Source organism: Budorcas taxicolor, chromosome 21 (genome assembly GCF_023091745.1).
Source record: "Budorcas taxicolor isolate Tak-1 chromosome 21, Takin1.1, whole genome shotgun sequence".
Classification (NCBI taxonomy): Eukaryota; Metazoa; Chordata; class Mammalia; order Artiodactyla; family Bovidae; genus Budorcas; species Budorcas taxicolor.
The window spans coordinates 23537568-23559819 of NC_068930.1; the positions used below are offsets into that span (position 1 = coordinate 23537568).

Here is a 22252-nt window from a genome sequence, read left to right on the forward strand (position 1 = left end):
GTAAGCTGGGTGGCTCTTTGGTTATGTGCATATTTAAAGTCGATAAGTAGTATTGCCAACTTGTCTTCCCAGAAGGATTATATCAGTGTATGTTCCACAAAATAGTATGTGAAGTGTTTGTTTACCAAAATCTCACCAGCATTGAATGTCATCAAGCTTTGATTGTGCCAGTCCGGTAGGTTAAAAGCTGTTATTTCGTTGTTTTAAATGTCATTTATTAGATGTTATTTCCCAGTGGCAGCAAATCAAACTTGAAATGGCCCTAATTCTTTTCTTCCTTGCTAATTTTACAAAGTAACATGTAAATAAGTTAAAACAACATAAACTTTTCTTTTTCATTTTTAATCAGATGGGATCATCAGTATGTAATCCGACTCACCTCGATGTTCAAGTAAGTATCATCATTCCCTTCTTTTTTAATCCTGCTGTGAGAACTTAACTGCTAGAAATTGAAATGTAGTAAGCTCAAATACCACTGTTCCTGAGTAAGAGTATTTGATACCTCTGTTTTCTGTTACAAGATTTCCCCCCACCCTTTTTTGCTTTAATTTCTTATTTAAAGTATAACTTTATGTTTTTTTTCCAAGATGACTTTGCTGAGGTAAGGTTATTGGTTTCCTTTAAGGTTCTCCATTAGAGAAAAATCAAAAGAGGCAATTAACAATATTCTGATATCTCCCAAATTAGTCTGTAACCTTTAGAATCTTTGATCCACAGGGCTGTCCCTCTGACTGCAGAAGAAGTGGAATTCGTGGTGGAAAAAGTGTTTAAGGTGTTCTCCAAATTGAATCTTCAAGAAATACCACCCTTGGTCTATCAGCTTCTGGTTCTCTCCTCAAAGGTATAAATAAAATATTTTTTTAAACTCTGGTATAATGACCAATTAGTACCATTCAGCTTATTCATACTCTTTATTTTATGTACTAGGACATAGAAACTTTCATTTCACGTGTGACAATTTGGTCTACTAAAAATGTCATGGTCCTCAGCTAGAGTGAATGTGTATTATCTCTGGTCTCGTGTGTGTGGTAGGAAGAGGGGTGAAGAGCTCTGAAAGGGTGGATTGTAGGCCCCTTAGAGTCTGATATTAAGATGTATTTCAAACTCAATTTCAAAAAGTGTTTTTATGAAAGTGTTCTCTAAATTCTTAGTGTGAGTCTAGCTTATAATTTATTTAAATTCATACTTGAAAATTCTTCAAGCTGAAAAGTACTTTAACTTGCCCTTATTTATTTTGTTTTATTCTTTTTCAGGGAAGCCGAAAGAGGGTCTTGGGAGGAATCATAGCTTTCTTCAACAAGCTAGATCAGCAACACAATGAGGAAAAAAGTGATGATGAGTGAGTCAAAGAGTATAGAAATAAAATCATTTTTCCAAATTCATCATCTCATTATCTAACTCTTCAGTCCCTACCTTCCCCTCAGTATAGAATTTTGCTAGTCCCCTTAGTTGCTCAGTAATAAAGTTTAAAAAATAGTGTAGTCTCCTCAACTCTTTTATTTTAATCTTTCCTGGAAAACAGCATTAATGACTCTGTAGTTACAGACTTCAAAGTGTTTATTCTGTGCCAGAAGCTGTTGGACCTGGGACAGTGATGAACTAGTCAAAGTTCCTGCTCTCATGGAGAAATTTTAATGAGAAGAGAAAAGAAAAGAAATGGCAAGAAAAGTATTAGAGTGGAAAGGGCTATGCGTAGTTTCAAGCGGATGATGTGACTGTGACAGCGTAGCTACGTTAGGTTGGGTGGTCAGGGAGACCTCTGAGAAGGTGCTGTGTTACCGGAAGCCTGGAGGATAAGAGCCGTAGTATATAGCTCAAGGAAAAGAACTTTCTCAGTGGAACAGTTAGTCCAAAGGCAGGACACAGCACGGTATGGCTGGAAAAGAGTTTCTGAAGCAAATATTTGTAGAATGCTTGCCGTGTGCCGAGTGCTGTTCTTAGCACTTTAAACTTCACAGCAACTCCATTTTGTCTCTATTTTATGCATGGAGAAACCAAGGCACAGAGAGATAAGGGATTTCCTGGGGTTATATAGCCATAAATTGATGGAGCTGCGATTTGAACGCAAGCAATTTGTCTGCATCATTTGTGCTTTTAATCCTATCTCAGTCTACTAACCTGGAATAACTTTTAAGTTATTTTACTTGAGCAGTTGATGAGAAGTTGTTCTTGTGTATTGAGTTAGGAAAGACTGACAGAACAAGCAGGTTTAGAGGAGAATAAGCTCAGTTTTTACCATATAAGTTTGAGATATGTATTAGTATTTTATATGAAGGTGCTGAGCAGACAGTCTGGAGTTTCAGGGAGAGGTTGGGACCAGAGATACAGATTGGAAGGAGCTGAAGCCTGCAGGCTCTTTAGGGTCCCTGGGGAAGTTGTGAAAAGAGAAAAGGAACCCAAGATTGAACTTTCAGAGGCATTCTACCACTTGAAGGATGAGCCAGCACAAATAATTTGAGGCCAGTGACAGTGCCCCAGGAACTAAGAGAAGAACATGTTTCCAGAAAGAAGGGGGCCAACTGTGTCATATCTACTGAGGCTTTAATTAGGATGAGACTTGATTATTGGTTTTGACAATGTAGAGGTCATTTGTAGCCCTTGCAAGGATAATCAAATAGCATTGGAAGGGAGGTTAGGGAGGGCACGGAAGCCTAATTGAGTTGGATTTAACTGGGGAGAGGTAAACAAGTGGAAATAATGACCATAGACAGTTCATTCAAGAAGTTTCATGAGAAGGAGCAGAGACTAAGACAGTAGATTTTGTACTTTCTGCATGCCTCCAGTGATCCTGTTAGCTCAGCCTCAGTTTTTCTATTCGTTCATATGAGCAAATGCACCGTTGTCTCTTGGTCAAGCTATAGCTCAAACCTTTCTGTTGAATCTTTTAGGTACTTGGATCTTGTTACTGTACCATTGGATGAACTTCGTCACGTGGAAGGCACCATTATTCTACACATTGTGTTTGCCATCAAGTTGGATTTTGAGCTAGGCAGAGAACTCCTGAAACACTTAAAGGTAGTAACCAGACTCTTAAGGTGATCCAGGATCTCTTTATGAAACAAGGATGTTTGAACTCAAGCCTCTTTTTATGCCTTTTAATGGCTGGAAACCAATACATAGAAATACTGTACAGTGACCCTGGGTCTAGAGGGTCTCTTTTTTAACTTTGAAAGTGGAAGATACATGATACCACTACATTTTTAAGCAAGTCCCTTTTTAAAACCAAACCTTAAGTGTTCTAGTGTTTTTCTGTTTGTTTTTTTAAAGATGAAGACTGTTCTGTAGGAAACTCAAAATTTAGCCTTAGCTCCATTATTATATGAACTTCACTCTTGACCTGTTTCCTTATCTGCGAATTGGGGAAATTGTCTCCTCCTCATAGTAAATCATGGAGTTTTGTGGAGCTAAGTCATTTTTAAATTTTTGTGAAGTAGTAAGGTAAAAATTAGAAATGTTTTGAACTCTAAGTATTGTGCTACATTTACCTTATCTCACCTCTCTCAAGTATATTTTTTCTGAACCATTTAAAAGAAGAAATAGTGACACTTCAGTGCCTGAATATTTCCCCATGTGTCTTGTAAGATAAGGACTAATACCTTTTTATTGAATTTTTTAAGAATCCTGCCCAGTTTTCTTCTGTCTCACATTGTCAGGTTTGTCTCATTGTCTCCCCATGATTAGATTCAAGTTAAACATTTTTGGTGAGAATATGTCACAAGTGCTGTTGTGTTTTTTCTCTTGTTGGAGTCAGCAAACTCTCTCTGAAGGACCAGATAAACTATTTCAGGCTTTGCGGGTCACATGGCCTCTGTCACTGCTGCACCACTCTTGTAGCAAGAAGGCCGCCGGAGACCACACATGAATGCTTGAGTGTGGCTGTGGGCCAGTGGAACTATATGGGCACTGAGTTTTAATTTTATTTAATTTTCATGTGTTATGGAATACTATTACTCCTTTGACTTTTTTCCCCTCAACAATTAAAAACGTGAAAAGCAGTCTTAGCTCATGGGCTGTACAAAAATAGGTGGTGAGCTAGATTTGTCCCAGAGGCTTTATTTTGCCATCACTATTCTATTGCATCACGTCAAAAGGCTTATAGTATCAGGCAGTCTTAGCAAAATCATTTTATTAAGACAAGGACCAGCAGTTTTCTTCACTTGCAAAGATAAATGTTTCCCTTTGTAATTAGAAATTAATCCATGGGGTCATAATTTGAGACATGTGAAAATCCTTTCCTTAGCAACCTTTCACACAGTGGATTTTGTTTTCCCATCTATTAATGATTCTTGTCCTAAATCAGTAATTATACTGGGAGTTGCAAATGGTAGAATTAAAATCAGAAGTTTTTATTGGTCATTCCTTCTAGTTGGTTTTCTGTGAAAAGAGCCCCACACCTCCCTCTATTTTTTTGAATATTGTTATGCAACCATGAACCTTTTAAAATTCCATGTACTCACAAACAGTACCCAGAATGATCCATATTTGGCCATTTGGATCCCTGAGGTTAGCTTATGTGTCCTTCTGACATGGCCCCGTTAGTCTTGAGCACTTTCATGGCATAAGCTATCCAAAACACACTTGTACTTCCTTTATTGCATCTGATTTCTCCAAGGAGCCTCAGGTCCCTTTTGTAGGAGAAGATATTTAAAGACCAAACGTGAAAAGTAGCCTTTAAAGCTCCTTTATCTTCTCTGTGTCTATTTACTCTTTTTTTATTTAGGTTTCTAGTAACTGTTCTTTTCAAAGAACCAGCTTTGTATTTGTTTACTGCTTTATTTTTGTTTGTTGGTTTTCTGTTTTATTCATCTTTGATTTATTTTTTTCTTTTGTTGTCTACCATTTCTTTTAGGGCTCAGAAACCTACTTTTTAACTTTATTGAGTTACAATTTATGTAATGTAGAATACACTCATTTTAAAGTATAATTCAGTGATTTTTCATAAGTTTACCCAGTTGTGCAACAATCATCATCATAATTCAATTGTGGAACATTTTCATCACCTTGTAAGATCCTTCATGCCTGTTTCTATAGATTTACCTTTCCCAGACATTTCATATAAATGAAATCATTTAATATATAATCTTTTGTGTATAGCTTCTTTCATTGAGGATAATTTTTCAAGGTTTTTAATCCATGTTGTAGCATTTATCAGTATTTCATTCTTTTTTGTTGTTGAATAGCTTTCCACTGTGTGTGTGTGTGTGTGTGTGTGTGTGTGTCCATTGATCAGCTGTCCACCAGTTGATGGGCGTTGCAGTAGTTTTTACTTTTTGGCTATTATGAATAATGCTGCTGTGAATATCCAAATGCATGTCTTTGTGTAGGGACATATGTTTTTCATTTCTCTTGATAGATACCTACCAGTAGATGGGTTTTGTAATACATTTATGTTTATATTTTAAAGAAACTACCAAACTGTCCTCCAAAGTGGCTACAACATTTTACATAGCCACCAGCACTGTATGAGGACTCCTTTTTTTCCCACATCCTGGCCAATATTTGTTACTGTCTGTTTTTTTATACCTGTTCTAATAGCTATAAAACAGCTTATTGGCCATTCTAATATCTTTGGTATTGCAGAGTCAGACATGACTTAGCAGCTGAACAGCAACAATGATCTTTGATGAAATGTCTACTCAAATCTTTTCCCCATTTTTTGATTGCATGGCTTAGATAGTTTTAAGATTTCTTTGCATATTATGGGTACAAGTCCTTTATCGTGTATGTAATTAGCAAATATTTTTTTCAGTCCTTGGCTTGTTTCTTAATGGTGTTTCTTTTGAAGCACCAGAGTTTTTATTTTTAATGAGGCCCAGTTTATCAGTTTTTTACTTACATAAATTATATTTTTGGCATTGTATCTGAGAAATCTTTAATCCAAAGTCTTGAAGATTTTCTGCTGTGTTTCATTTTAAAAGTTTTTATAGGTTTTTTTTTTTGGTCATACTGTGTTATGTGGAATCTTAGTTCCCCAACCAGGAATTGAGTTGGAAACACAGAGTTAACTGCTGGACTGCCAGGGAAGTCCTGAAAGTTTTGTAGTTTTAGCTCTTAGGTTTAGCTTTCTGATCCACTTAAGGACCTGTTTTTAAGTAGGATATGTTATATTTTTCAGATGTAAGTTATGACTTCTTTTCGGTTTGTCTGTTCTAGGCAGCACAGCAAGGAGATTTCAGCAGTATTTGTCCTTTCAGCATCGCCCTCTTGCTCTCTGTAACAAGAATCCAAAGATTTGAGGAACAGGTATTTATGAGTGACTTTTGATTTCCTTCTGTAGTTGATAAGGAGTATAGTAGCCTGTTTATCCTTGCCTAAACAATTTCACTCGCATCCTGCCAGCAGCAAATTCCCCTGTAAGAATGTAGGCCCACACTCTTCTCTGGGAGGTGCTTGAAGATTTCTTCAGATACTTGATTTATACTTCCGTTTCCGACTATGTGGCAAGCCAGGGCCTAAGATGGGAATAGCAGTTTGAACATCACACAGTCCAGGTAGCAAGAATGGCAAGTTTAGCTGGGTATTCATAGCAGTCATATTATGTTGTAGCTTTCTAAGAAATATTCCTTGACCAAGTTGAAATTAATGAGAATAGGTTATTTGCAAGAATGAAAATATAAAATCCTTTACCCTTTTTTCTCATATGTGTTTCCCTGGGTGTGGGTGATATTGATTTTTAGCCGTTTTTCTATCAAGTCAGGCATGTCTTCAGCTCCTTGAAGTTCTCACTGAAAGTTATAATTTTTGCATCATGCTCATCTAGTGAAACAGTTGTAGGGATATGAGTGTGTGGCAGCAAGTAGGAACAGTTACAGGGTTAAGATTCTTTAGTATGGGCTATACATTTTTGCTTCATTTTCCTATTTCTTTCTTTATGTTAGGTGTTTGACTTTTTAAAGTCTTCAGTTATAAAAAGCTTTAAGGATCTTCAGCTTCTCCAAGGCTCAAAATATATTCAGAATCTATTTCCTCATGGATATTGTATTTCAACCATGATCTTGGAAGTGGTAAATAATAGGTAAGTTTATGAACCATAAGGTTTGTAAGCTATTTAGTGCTAGAAAATGCAGTGTGGTACCATACTTATGGCCCATCAGAGAAAACTGTTGACTATAGCTGTTGACTTCACATATCAAGGTTTAAATCCCTTAAAATTGATCAAGCAGACTTCCCTGTATCAACAGATTCTTAAATCCCAAGGCCTGATTTCTTGGCCACCTTGTTAGCAAGAATACGAAACTGAAGTAGGTACCTTTGCTCCTTTCATGCTGTTACTACTCTGTTGGTCTAAGTCTTCATTGGCTTTTTAGGTAAATGAAAAACAGTTTTGTTTACTGTAACTGTTGGAGTTTGGGGCTGATGGATGGAATTGAATTAGTAGTTTTAGACAACTGATTAGCAGTTTTAGGCAAATCTATCTTTAACCAAATAGAAAAAAAAAACTGGTTACCATCCTGGTTGTTATTTTCATGGTTAATGTTGTATTTCAGAATATACATCAGCTGTTATAACAGTCTTTACTGAGTCATGCTTTTTTTGTGGTTTTGGTTTGCTGAATTTAGCTCTGTTGACAATTTCTGTGCTTACCTGCAGATAATTTGAAGGTGCAAAACATTAATGTACTAGGAAAAAAATCACCTATGAACCAATACAACTTCTAGGTTATACTTACTCCCGTCTGTACCAATCACATGTGAACTCTTTCACGTTACAGTTAAGACATTTTGTAGCAAAACGGATTGTAACTGCCTCTTCTCTCCAAAATGAGAACTTATAGTGCGTAGCACAATTTCTCCACTTCCTTCTTGTTCAACATTATTACTAACAAGCAATACTTACTTAGACTTCATTATTTTACTGGTTTCTTTGTTTACGTTTATCTTTTGAATCTTATACTTTAGCCCATCTGATTTCTGCTTGGTGTTTGGTATCCCTTTCCGCTATAAGGATTCATGTATTTCCTCTTGAAATGTTTTCTTCTTCTATTTTTTTTGAGTACTCTCCTTTTTCTCTTGGAATATCTTGCTCTGTATACTATGTCTCAATTTTTCTTTCATACTTTCTGTATTTTTGTCTTTTTATGTCAAGTTCTACAAAAATTCCTGGGACTTCGCTTGTGGTCCAGTGGCTAAGACTCCATGCTCCCAATGCAGGAGCCCTGGGTTTGATTCCTAATCAGAGAACTAGATCCCGCATGCCACAACTAACACCTGACACAGCCAAAATAAAATAAAAACTCCTTAGTTCACTCTTTAGTTATTTCTTCAGTTCTGCGCATTTTATTCTTAGGCCATCTGTTGAGGTTTTCACTCTATCCATCATGTTTTTTATTTCCAAAATTTCTACGTGGTTGTTTTTTCATAACAGTTTATTTTTTTGTTTCCTGCGATGATAATCTCTTTTTTCTGAGAATATTCATTAGACTTTTAAAATCTTCTATTTGTTCCATTAATCTTTTCCTGTAGGGTTGGTTCTCTTTGTTGAGTTTGATGTTTCTCTTTCCTGGTGGTATTGTTTTCTTGTATTTGGTGACTGCTTATTTCGTTATTATTGTGTTTGACGTTCCCCATTAGTTTGTCTTGAGAGTGCTGTATTTATTTAACACACTCTACCTCAGTGATTTGAGGATAGCAGTAGGATGTACCAGGGGCTAATCTTCTAGGTATGGTGTCTCCCTAATCCTCCAGCGTGTTGCCATCCTCTCCGAGTGCTGCTCTGCCTCTCAGGCCTCAGATGCAGTGAGGTTTTGGAGAAGAAGGTGGAGAAGGCTGCTGTGTACTGAACTTCATTCAGGGGTATCCTAGCCAGTCACCACAAAAGTTGCCCCAGGGTTCCTTCCAGTTCCCAGCATAGCTGCCCTTGGCATCTGCTTTTGGAGGCACCCTTTTAGTCTGCATAATGTTGTCTATGATTTCTTCTTTCCTTCTGTTACTTTCATTTTTTAAGGATTCCTTATAATTTCTAGACAGTCAAAGCACCTCTTATTTTTCCATGTTATCATGGATTGTATGCATGCACCACATATAGACATTCACACATGGTTATATCTATCCTTTCTGTCATTTGTGGGTATTTAGGTTGGGAAAAATGGAGCATGTACTCATTTTATTATCTTGATCCCAGATCCCTAGAGTGTGACTATTGTTAAAATCTGTCAGAATGTTATGAGAATCTATTCACAACTGTTTCCTTTATTGTTTAATGCTGCATTATAATTTGTTGCTGTTTAGCAGGTAGATGTAATCATATAAAGGTTATTATAAACATGATTTCCACTATAGTGGGTAACATTAAGTGGTATAAAATCACCAGGGATTCTCTTGCTTTCCAAAGGTTGGTTGGTTGTTTTATTTCATGCTTTTGAAATCTAGTCATTCATCAGTCCAATTCCTACTATAAATATGAATATGAAATAAATATGAATATAAATGTTCCTACTATAAATATTTACCGAGTGCCTTCTATATGCCAGAATTTGTGCTAGGCTCTATGAACAAAAATATGACTACACTGTGCTGTCCACACTGATTGAGAGAATCTCAATCTAGAGAGGAAGACAAACTTGTAAGCATATGTATATAAGTGTTGTTATTGGCATGAGGGGAATAGTAGAAGCAGAAATTCACATGTAGTCATGAAATCTTGAATGGCAGTCTCTAATGATCTGTACACTGAAATATTCCAGTTTCTTCCATATGTTGCTTCATGTTCCATAGTTTCTGGATTTTCATGGTGATCTGTCGGTAGAGATTGCTTGCCTACCAATTCCCCATTACTGATCCTTCAAAAATTCAGATTTTTGCCAGATTAAGGGTACATGAAAAGGAAAGACTCGTGTGGAGTGTTGGTTATACAGGTCAAGTTTGGGAAATGTGTAACATGGCAAAGAATGTAGAGGTAAGGTATTCTGTAAAGGTTTTCTTCCTAACTGAACTTTGTTTTCCTGCAGTGTTCATAGTTGGGATCATGTTACTCAGGGCTTGGTAGAATTTGGCTTCCTTTTAATGGATTCCTATGGGCCAAAGAGGATTCCTGATGGAAAAACTGCTGAAACCAGCTCAGGTCTTTCTAGAATGCCAAACCAGCATGCTTGTAAGCTGGGAGCTGATATCCTATTGGAAACTTTCAAGGTGAGACTTGAGTTTAGCAACCATTCCCTCATTTTTTTGTATTATATTATAAATAGGGCATTCACCTGGGAGTTTGGGGGACTGGACAATTTGAGTATGTAGCAGTTTCCCAGAACAGAAACTGGGATAATAGTTGAAACATTAATAGATGCAGTTTGATGAAATACTTGCTCACTCTTTATCTGAGTTTCTCATCTGTTCTAATTTCTGTTCTTTCTGACCATTTCTTAGAAGTTTGAATATAGATTAACTTCCTTATGATTTCCTCTTCTTCCTCTAGCAGTAAATCATTTCTGGATTTTTTTTATTCCCTTACACAAAATATAATATTTTAGGTCACTGTAGAACATCAAACTTGAAGAATCATGCCTATTGGTTTATTGTTTTTGAAGAACCCCAAATGGAAAATTCATATTCTTTTAATTCATTACCATATTATGACTGTTATCTCAGTCTAAGTAAGATCATATCTGAGGCTAAACAAATTTGCTTTGCTAGTGATTTCTCTAAGTCACCTTGACATCCATTCTTCAGTGTATCTACACACCAAAAGTATCTGCTAACAGTGTTATGTGGAGGTCATTTTAAATGTAAATCTGATGTTCTGATCCAGAAGTGAAGTGAATACTATATAATAGTCCTTGAGGGTTGTGTGTTAGATACACATGACTGTTTAACAGTAATCTGATTTAAAAACATTCTTAGAATAAGAGACTTAATATTTTTTGTTTTAAAATTAGTCTTTTTTTAAAATCAAGGTTCTGCTTGGTTCACACAGTTGTTGGCTTTGTCACGGTGTCGGTAGAACATAGAATTTACTAATAATCAAATTATTAGTCCAGAGTCTGAAAGAAATCAGTCTCTACTGAAAGTAATCAAGTTCAGGTATGAAATTTAGCTAAAGTTGAAGTAAAAATTCAAACAGATCTTTTTTAAGGCAACTACTCTGCTTCTAGAAACTGAGGACAGGGTTGGTGAAGATTTTCTAGATTTTCAGGGTTTTTTATGGGCTTTTAATATGAAAGTTGTGCATACTGTCAGAAATATGGACATTGACATATAGTAGATACCTAGGTAGAATTATTCCTGTTTGCTGTTGGACCTTACATGTGATCTCTCTTTTAGGCTAATAAAAGTTTGCCTGGTTAATGAATCATTTGAATATAGGATGAGAGTTGAATTGAATGATTCTTTCCAGATGATCCACATAATGTTTGTCTTTGAAATAAGCAGTCCAGTTTTACCCATATTGAAACTATTCTTTATTCTGCCTAATAGATATTAATACAGTTGTAAGCTGAAGGTCACCAAGGAATATTTTATTGATTCTTTTCCTTTTAGATCCATGAGATGATCAGACAAGAAATTCTGGAGCAGGTCCTCAACAGGGTTGTTACCAGAGCATCCTCCCCCATCAGTCATTTCCTAGGTATTGAACTTTGAAAGGGTGGAAAAAGTTGTCAGGAATAGTTTTATTTAAATGTCATAATGCTTTGGATCCTGGGAAAAAACCTTAATGATATAGTAGATTAATGCAACATCTTTGATTATGATGCCAGTAAAATATAAATTCATTTATATTGTCTGTGGTTGTCAAGAAGGAAAGGAGCGTATAACTAATGAGTGAAACTTCTACTTTGCATCAACTTTCTCTCTTTTTTGTTTTAATAATTGTCAAGTGAGTGCTGTCCTTCTGCTGTCTACTTATTGACCTCCCACTCTCTTAACCCTTGACATTCTGGCTTCATTGGTCAGAGTGACCAGTGGCCATTTGGTGACCTCTTTGGTCTCTTTGGTGACCTCTGAATTTTTTGTTTTTTTAATACATATTTCCTAATGCCTAAATCCACTCATCTTAATCACCAGCTTTCTTAATTTCCTTTTCATTCTGCACTATTTATAACTCTCCTGAAGGTCTCTGATAACTGTAATAGTTTGCATCTTTTATCCTGCCTGTGCTCAGTTTTTCTTTCTTCTTAGAGATTGGTTTTCTTTCTTCTATCCTTTCTTCTGTCCTTAAATGTCAAGGTTCTCCAAAGTTCTGTGCTTGACATTTCATTCTACTTCTTTTCTTTCTTTACATTCAGCTTTACTGAAATACAGTGAGGTATAGTAATGTACACATATTTACAGTATGACAGTTTGACTTTTGGTGTATGTGTACACACGTGAAATGGAAACTGTCACCACAGTCAAGAAGAACATATCTGTGTGTGTGCTAAGTTTTAAGTCATGTCCAACTCTTTGCAACCTCCTGGACTGTAGCCTGCCAGGCTCCCTGTCCATGGGATTTCCCTGGCAAGAATACTGGAGTGGGTTGCCATGCCCTCCTCTAGGGGATTTTCCCAGCCTGGTTGTTGAACCCTTATCTCCTGCATTGCAAGCAGATTCTTCCCCTGCTGAGCCACTGGGGAAGCCCATGACCCTCCCTGTCTCCCAGGAATGTTCCCTGGCGCCTTGTTCTGATTTGTTCTTGCATCTCTTTTCCTTCCCTGACCTCCTATCTAGTCTGGTCTGCTTTCTGTCACTATAGATTTTAAACATTTTGTATAAATGGAATCCTACAATATGAACCTTTTTTTTTCTTTTTCCTTTTGGTTTGGCTTTTTCAGCATAATTTTGAGATTTTTCCAAATCCTTTGTCAGATACATGTTTTGCAAATATTTTCTCATAGTCTGTGGTTTGACTTTTAATTTTTGTAACAATGTCATTTGAAGAGCAAATATTTTTATCAGTTCATCAATTTCTTTGTATAGTTCCTGCTTTTTGTGTCATGTATTTAAAAAATTTTTTTGCCAAATCCAAGGTTCCTAAGGTTTCTCCTATATTTTCTACTAGAAACTTTATATTTTCATCTGTTGTACTTAGATGTATGATTCAGTTTTGTTAAATTCTGTGTATGGTGTGATATAACAGAGTTCATTCTTTTGCTTATGGCTATCCAATTGTTCCAGCACAGTTTTTTGAAAAGATTATCTTTCCTTCATTGAATTACTATGGCATCTTTATTGAAATCAACTAACTATATAATGTGTGGATCTGTTTTAGGAATCTTCTATTCCAGTGAGCTATGTTATGTCTTGATTGCTATAGCTTCATATTGAGTCTTAGAATCAGTAGTGTAAGTCCTATAACTTTGTTCTTTTTCCAAATAATTTTGGCTATTCTAGGTCCTTTATATTTCCAAGTAAATTTTCTAATCAGTTTGTCAAGTTTTATAAAAAGTCTGCTCAAGTTTTGATGGAGATTGCCTCAAATCTGTGGATTAATATGGAAGAGAATTGGCATCTTAACCGTATCGAGTCTTCTAACTCATGAATACAATATATCTCTGCATTTATTTAGGTCTTCAATTTCTTTCAACACTGTTCTATATTTTTAGTGCGTGTATCGTGTATCTTTTGTCAGTTGATCCCTATTTCATTTTTTTGACACTGTTGTAAATAGTATTAAAAATTTTTTCAATTTGTGATTGTTAACTGTTGTCACGTAGAAATAGTTGCTTTTTTAAAGTTGACCTTATCGCCTGCAGCCATGGTAAACCCATTTATTAGTTCTAGTAGCTTTTCAGCAATTCTTAAAGATTTTTTACATAGAAATCACGTTATCTGCAAACTCAGGCATTCTTGTTATCAGTGATTTGTCTTTTTTTCTTTATCAATTTGGCTTAGAAACTTGTCAGCTTACAGCCTTTCAAAGAATGAGATTTTAGTTTGAATTTTCTCTGTTGTTCTTTTATTTTCAATTTCACCAAATTTTGCTTTTTATTATTTCCTTCCTCTTGCTTGCATTGGGTTCATTTTGCTTTCTTAAAGTGGGTGAAAAAAATCAAAAGAAGAATATTTCTTGATACATGAAAATTTTAGATTTCAGAGTCCATAAAATACAATAGTATTGGAATACTGTATTTATCAGCAAGAAGTGTATCAGTTTTATTGATTTTTTTTCTAAGAACCAGCTTTTCATTTCATTGAGTTTCTGTTGTTTTCCTGTTTTTAGTTTTATTGATTTGTGTGCTCTTTTGGGTCCTTTCTACTTCTTACATCGGGCTTAGTCTGGGCTACCTTTGGTTAAATGTGTGTGTCATTAATTTGAGGTCTTTCTCTTTTCTTTCAATACTGGCATTACACTGTAAATTTCCCTCTGAACTTCGCTTTAGCTGCATCCTGTAAATTTTGTGTTTTATTTTCATTCCATTCCACATACTTTTTCATTTGTCTTGTGATTTGTTCTTTAACCCATGGGTTATTTAGAAGTGTGTTATGTAAGTTTGGTCTGCTAATTCTATCACTGTGTTGTTTCTGATATGTTTTTGTTGATTTATGTTGTCTTCATCATGAGTTCTGTTTTCTCGCTTCTTTGCATCATTAATAAGTTTTGATTGGATGGCAGACTTTGTGAGTTTCACATTGTTGATTTGCTGAATTTTTTTTTCCTTCCAATATTCTTGAGCTTTAAGTTCCCTGGTGGCTCAGACGGTAAAGCGTCTGCCCGCAATGCGGGAGACCTGGGTTTGATCCGTGGGTTGGAGAGATCCCCCTGGAGAAGGAAATGGCAACCCATTCCAGTACTCTTGCCTAGAAAATTATATAGATGGAGGAGCCTGGCGGGCTACGGTCCATGGGGTCGCAAAGAGTCGGACACGACTGAGCGACTTCACTTTCACTTGTTTCTTGGAAAGTATTTAATCCTTTTGATGATTATTTCTATGTTGTGCTATGAAAGACCAGACAGCTTTTAATCTAGGGCCAACTTTATGCTACAATTAAAGCAACGCTCCTTGTGTATTATGAAGTGTGTACAGTGTGGGTGTTGTGAATGTGAACTGTTTCTTGCCCTTTATGACCTCAGAGAATGGATGTGCCTACTCCTTGCCAGTAACTTTTAGCTTTACTCAGGTCGTTTTTTCACACGCATGTACTGACTAGCACTCAGCTCACATACAAGGAGAGCTCCCTGCACATCTCCAAGGTGCTTTCACTGCAGCCCTTTCCTTTCTAGTGCTAGCTGCCTTGGCTTTCCTGAATTCTCAACTCTGTCTCTTTAACTCAGGAAAACCACTGGGTTCTGAGTTTTCTCTGCTCTGTGTTCCTGCCTAGAAGCTCTCCAGGCAGTAACATGGGACAATTACAAGCCTCTCCTCATGTGTTTCCCACTCTCAGGGATCATTTTCTGTACTGCTTATTATCTAGTGTTTGAAAATTATTGTTTCATATAATTAGGCTTGTTTTGTTGTAGGTGTTTAAAGTGAAGATAACTCTGGTTAGTGTTACTCCATCGTGGTGGAAAGTGTCTCTTTCTCTTTTTATACACTCTCTTACCTGTAAATATCATCACCTCTGTTCTCAAGATTTCAGTTGGTTTTTTTTTTTGGGGGGGGGGGGGTTTGTGGGAGTGGCTCCCAAATCTTTATGTCAGGACTATTTGCTTAGTTCAGTGCCTGAGTGCCTTCATTCCTGCTAGCTGTTTTCCATTTAGCTTTTTTTTTTTTTTTTAATTTTATTTCAAATGTAATACTGTTTCCTTCAAACAACCTCCTCTTTCCTTTGTTCGTATTTCTGTTATGTGAAACATGGATGTCTGAGTCCCAGAGGCTAGAATTTCTTTTAATCTTCTGGAATACATTTGGTACCTAAGTTCTCTCATTCTTTCCCTCATAGTTTTTATCTTCTTTTTTGTACCCTCCCTTCCACACACAGACATCAATTTGTCTAATTCCCAACCTTATAACCTTCCATTTAGACTACTGCGACAGCTTCCTAACTGGTTTCCCTGCTTTCTTTTCTTTCTGCAGCAGTTCACCCTGCAAATTACTACCAGAACAGTATTCCCAAAACATCTGTCTGTCACCCAGAAATCACTGGTACCTTCTTTCATAAATTACCAGGTCTTTATCCTCTTATTTCAGGTTCTTGATGGAATACCCTGGCTGCCCAATGGTTAGGACTTGGTGCTTTCACTGATGTGAACCTGGGTTCATCCCTGGTTTTGAAACTCAGATCCCAGATGCCACAAGGCATGGCCAAAAAAACCCAAAAAAGTCCCTGACAATTTGAACCTCACTTTCCAACATTAACTTCCGTTATTTACTTTTCTGAATCCTTCACCCCACCTCCACAGAGTTCCCCACCATCCTTTGAATATGTCTTACACTTACTTACCTTCCTGTACTTTTACTTGGACTTTTTCCTGTTCCTTTGTGCATTCTTTAGAATCTAACTTAAATTTCCTTTTCCTCTTTGCTCACATAAAGCATACCATCCCATAATGATCACTTTCTTTACACTCCTATTTAAATTCTCTTCTGTTTCATAGACAGTGAACAATGTTTGGAATTATTAGATACTTGATATGATTTTGTTACTTCTTTCATTCTTTTAAAATATTTTTTTCTTGGAAGGTGGGAGGGAGGTTCCAGAGTGGGGGAACTTAAGTATACCTGTGGCTGATTCATGTTGATGTATGGCAGAAACCAGCACAATATTGTAATTACCTCCAATTAAAAATAAAATTGAAAAAAAAGAAAAAAATTTTTCTTGATTTTCAACTAAATTATCATTCTTGAAGGAAGAGAGACCATGTTTTGTATTTCTGTATATTCCTTGTAGGACCATATAATTATGCTTGTTTATAATAAAAATTAATAAATATTTATTGATTTATTTCAGCTTGGAAATATGAAGACAATGTGTGCTGGTTGTTCAGGCACTATAATGAGTTTCTTCCAGTCTTAGACATAAAATTTTTGAAAAGTATCTGGTTACCATTGACCTTTCAGTATATAGGATCAGCAGAAATGTATATTACTTGACTTACTTGAGAAAGGAGCAAAAAACTTTTTTACCATTTCTTTTTCCATATTTATGTTCCTTTTATTTAAAACCTCTTTAGTTATTTGAGGCAACTGATCATAGCTTCCGTTTTTCAGACCTACTTTCAGATATCATCAAGTATTCACCGTTAGTTCTTCAAAGTTGCTCATCTAAAGTTATAGAAACTTTTGACTATTTGTCTTTTCTGCCCGTTCAAACCGTACAAGGACTGCTGAAGGCAGTGCAGGTAAGTCTTTTGACTCCTAAGTAGCTCATGAGCAAGGTTGAACTGTTCAGTGGAAGTCTGATGTATTTCTTCATAATTACATATGTATAAGAAATCCTATTTCCCTTGATTCTAAGACAGAACTTTCTATTAAAAGAGCAGAAGTACTGAGCTAGGGTCTGTTTTCCAAGTTTATCCCCTCTTCATAGTACTTTCTCTCTCCTTTGATTCTGTTTTGAGTCAGTGAAGTAATTGAAAGGCTCTTAGGAAATTATTAATGGAAGACAATAGATATAAAGGTATTCACGACTAGTTTCAGTTTAGCATTAGTATTAACTGTCCTTATTACTAAGTGCAGTAAACATAGCAGCATGTTTATAAAACGGAACCAAGCTTTCTTAAGCCAAATGGTGACAGTATTGAATAGAAATGTGCTAAGGCTAATAAACAGATTGCTGTTTTTAACACTGATTCTTCCTCTTTCAGCCCCTTCTCAAAGTCAGCATGTCAATAAGAGACTCCTTGATACTTGTCCTTCGGAAAGCCATGTTTGCCAGGTATGTAGCATCCCCTGAGATCCTAGGAAGTGACGCTCTCTAATGTTACCTAAAGTCCTCTCTGCAGTCACCTCTAGTACAGCAGTCATGCAAATTCCTAATGCACGATCGAGATGACAGTACCATCTCTTAAAGGGTTTATGAGATGAGTACTGTGGAAAGAATTTGCTACTTTAAGGATAAAATACCAAATTATTATCACATTGTCCATATTATAGTACACTCGTGGGTATTCAGAGGAGCAACTAGTAAGCAGCCAAATGCTATTTATCCATGTTGTAGAGCTGACAGTTTTTGTTAGTCCTTTCCCAAAAATGTGTGTGATAGGCCAGCATTGTATGTTGTCGTCTCAGTAAGATGAATCGTTTCTCTGGATGGAGGGTTTATAAGTTGCCAAGCACTGCACTCCTCTATGTAGAAGGGAAGTCTCCTTTAGACTCAGAAAATCAACAATTTCCTTTGCTGTTTAGTACTTATGTTTGAGTTATCACTCATTGTGCAGCCTCTCAGGACTCTTGTTCTCACTGCCCGCAAAGGCTGGTCAGCAGGATAGAGAAGAGTAGAGATGGTGTCATGAGGTTAAGTAGATGAAAACTTCAGCTGAATTCCTGTACTTCCTAAATTAATGTGAACAGCTATGCCTTATTTTAAGTATGTTTATTTTGCTCTGTTCTTCATTATTAATGCACAGTCTTTTTCTGTTGAAAACTAACTGGGTTTTTCTGACACAGAAGCCTATTCCTATGAAATCAGTACTGTTTGGTAACTTCTTCTCTGTCTGTTCCTGAGCTAGCCAGCTTGATGCCCGAAAATCTGCAGTTGCTGGGTTTTTACTGCTACTGAAGAACTTCAAAGTTTTAGGCAGCTTGTCGTCTTCTCAGTGCAGTCAGTCTATCGGTGTTAGCCAGGTAAGGACTTTTTTTCATACCAGCTTATGTGTGCACTGATGCAGGAGTTGATGATGTAAAGATTTTTTTACTTGTGTTCTGGTTGTACAGATGATCCTGAAACTGAGGGTCTGACGATGATAATATCAGCCATCACTTAACTGATGGCAAATTTGCTGTATGTTAAACTGCTTTTCAGTATGGTAGCCACTAGCCTCAAGTTGGCTCTTGAACTGTGTGTTGATTGACATGTGGCTAATTCAAATTGAGTTGTGCTGTATATATACGTAAAACACACACACTGGATTTTGAAGACTTAGTGTGAGATAAAAGTGTAAAATATCTCATAATTTTTTATTTTGATGATGTGTTGAGATAATATTTTGGCTATGTTGGGTTAAGTAAAATATTAAAATTAATTTCACCAATTTCTTTTTACTCTTTTGATTTGGCTATTAGAAAACTTAATGTTATATATACAGCTTGCATTTGTAATTTGTATTGTGTTTCTAATGGACAGCACTGAGCTAGACACTGTGCTGAGTGCTTTATGTTTATTTTCTCATTTAACCTTCACAGCAGTCCCCTAGCTAATACTGTTACTGTCCTCAGTTTTAATAGTTTATTTATTTGCACACCTGATAAAACCTATAATCTAAGAAAACAAAGCTTTTTACAATAATTTGATAATCTAGGCTTTGCAGCAGTAAAATTGTCTTTGTTATTTAAATTCAGTACTAATAAGATTTGTAAATAAGAGACATCTGTATAGCAGTTTCTTTAGGAATCCTTTATTGCTGTTACAGCAACTCACCACTTTTGTTTATAACTTATGCCATAGATTAAATATTAGGAACACTGGATATCATTTATGTATGGTTAATATCCCCATTTTAAGTATAGGAAAACTGAGACTGAGAGAGGTTAAATAATTTGCCCAAAGTGATATAGCCAGTAAAGTGTAGAACTAGGATTTGACCTCAGTCAGTATTAACTACCTCACTAAGATGCCTGAAGTAAGGATTAGGGTTCTTGGTCTGTAATTGCTGAAATTATTATGTAAATCAAACAGGCAGTATTATTCTTTGTCATGTCCATATCTAAACAAAACTACCTGCCTCTAAACCTCTCAGGAGTTCATGGAACCCTCAGAAGAGCTCAATTCTTAGCCATTTAAGTAAAATCAAGTTTATTATGACTACTAAATTCTAGTGGCATGAAATAATCTGTGTGCCTTCCTAAGTAGGTGACTTAGGAATATTGTTGTACCACATTGCCAAGGAAAATCTTAAGGAATGAGAAAGTTAATTTTTTTTAAGTGCTTGAAAATTCTTATTCCAAAATGGAATAAGATACTTATCGTGGCCTGATAATGATTATAATGTCTGCCTCAGCTCTGGGTTTTGCCATATGGGGAAAGCTAAATGTAAGATTCTTTGACCAAAAATACCAGCTCATTTTACCCCTTAATGGAACTATTACTCAGGTAAGATCTACATGAACTGACCTCTCTTCCTTTCAGGTCCACGTGGATATCCATAGCCGTTACAATTCTGTTGCCAATGAGACCTTTTGCCTTGAGATCATGGATAGTTTGAAGAGATGCTTAGGTCAGCAGGCTGATGTTCGACTCATGCTTTATGAGGTAAATCAGTAGGGTGAAAGGGATATAGCACTCCATTCCCCAACTCCACTGATCCTTTTAATTTTAATAATTTTTCTTATCAGAGTACAGTGGATATGCTCTTATTTAGTGCAGTGGGGACTACTAGTTGTTGATGCTTAGCCAAAAATTCATTGAAGGTGAGGAAGCATAAAGAATAGTTGAAACATGTTAAATGTTTTCATTTGAAATATATTTAAATGTACTGTTAATTTACCAGCATTTTGTTTTAAGGAAGAGTTCTTTTGCTTTTGAGTATGAAAAATACTCCAGATTAGTCTTAGTAGAGAAATCCTCTAAATGTGTTCAGTTTTTTCCCTGTTTTTAGAATTGTCTTACCCCTCCCCCAATCCATCAGAAATTAGTTTTACAGATATTTTTATTAAATATTTTCAAAACATTCAACTTAGTTTTCATAAAAACAACTTCTTGGGGTTTTTTTGTTTGTGTTTTTAGTGCGTTTTGGGGTTTTTTTGGCCATGCTTGCATGCCTTGTGGTATCTTAGTTCCCTGACCAGGGATCGAACACACATCCTCAGCAATGAAAGAGCAGAGGTCTAACCACTGAACTGCTAGGGAATTCCCCCAGACAGCTGCTTTGTCATTTTGCTCTTGGTTTCCAACAGTTTACAGAATGTCTTGAGTAGATTACATAATGACAGTACAATTAGCAAAAAATGAGTGGAACAAATATTACTACTGACTTATAATTAGGATATAATTCAGCCAGTGGAACAAAAGTCTGCAGTCATGGGAGACTGCAGTACAATTTCTAGCATTTAGTATGCTTTGTGCTTCAGCACACATATTTCATAGGATGGAGAACATTAGATAATCTAGCAGGTAGATGAAGTGCAAGTCATTTCAGAGAACAGGTATACTTTCATTTAGCCTTTTTAAAATAGCGTTTATTGAGCTACTGTAGTGGCCAAGCACCATACCTGACATTGGATTTTTCAGGTTTATTGTAAAAAATATAGAAAGTACTTTGAAAAAAAATTTTGATTATTACTAGTCCTACCACTCATATGCATACTTACACAAAATTGGAATCATAGACTTCTCTAGCTTTTTTTCTCTTAATATTATGCTGTAAGCATTTCCTATTTTATTAAATGTTCTTTGCCACATGATTTTGAATGCTAAAAAGTGCTCTTTATGTATACAGTAATTTATTTAACTTTTTTCTATTTTGGGGGCATTTTTAGGGCTTCCAGTTTTTCACTATGAATATTGTTGTACCACATTGAATGTTTGACAGTAATGTACCGCTGTGAATGACCACATTGGTGGGTTAAAGATAGAACATTTTAAAGTCTATAGCATATGCTGTCAAGCACTGAATTTTTTTTTAATGATTAAAAATACCTTTGTTTTAACATTTGTGATGAAAAATCTCAGACACTCTTTGCAAATGAGGATTAGAGGGGAAATTTCTCAATTTAATAAAAGGTGTCTATGAATCCTACATCTAATTTAAATAGTGAGAGAACTTAATGCGTTTCTCCTCTGGTCAGGAACAGGATATTTGTTCACAAAACTTCTGTTCTACATTGAAGTGAAGGTCTGATCCAATGCAACAAGACAGGGAAAAGAAATAAAGGCTCATAGATTTGAAAGTACGAAGTGAAGCTGTCTTGGTTCACATAGTGTACATAGACCATACAAAAAATGATACAGTAAGTCTACAAAAAATGATGTAGTGAGGTTGTAGAATACAAGATCAGTAACCATGTAATACTCAATTACAGTTCTGCTTACTAGCAACAAACAGTTCAAAATTGAAAGTAATATTTATAATAGATGGAAAAGACTTAAGGAGAGGTTCCACAAAGTATATGCAAGATATGTACACTGAAGACCTCAAAATATCACTGAGAGAAAGAAGAGTTAAATAATTGGAAAGATATGCAATGTTCACAGAATAGAATGCTCAATATTGTCAGTATTTTTAAGTATCAGAAAGATCTGTAAATAGA

The 22252-nt window shown here is 35.9% G+C and overlaps 1 protein-coding gene across 1 annotated transcript in view; it reads left to right on the plus strand.

The window, feature by feature from the left end:
* Nucleotides 1-22252, plus strand: part of FANCI (FA complementation group I) — a 59831-nt gene that overhangs the window by 11987 nt on the left and 25592 nt on the right. Inside the window, exons 6-17 of the mRNA XM_052659434.1 lie at nucleotides 350-391; nucleotides 718-841; nucleotides 1254-1339; nucleotides 2889-3015; nucleotides 6154-6243; nucleotides 6879-7015; nucleotides 9947-10127; nucleotides 11469-11556; nucleotides 17057-17187; nucleotides 17653-17723; nucleotides 18517-18631; nucleotides 20133-20255. Of these exons, the coding sequence (XP_052515394.1) occupies nucleotides 350-391; nucleotides 718-841; nucleotides 1254-1339; nucleotides 2889-3015; nucleotides 6154-6243; nucleotides 6879-7015; nucleotides 9947-10127; nucleotides 11469-11556; nucleotides 17057-17187; nucleotides 17653-17723; nucleotides 18517-18631; nucleotides 20133-20255 (1315 nt within the window). The remainder of the gene's footprint in view (nucleotides 1-349; nucleotides 392-717; nucleotides 842-1253; nucleotides 1340-2888; nucleotides 3016-6153; nucleotides 6244-6878; nucleotides 7016-9946; nucleotides 10128-11468; nucleotides 11557-17056; nucleotides 17188-17652; nucleotides 17724-18516; nucleotides 18632-20132; nucleotides 20256-22252) is intronic.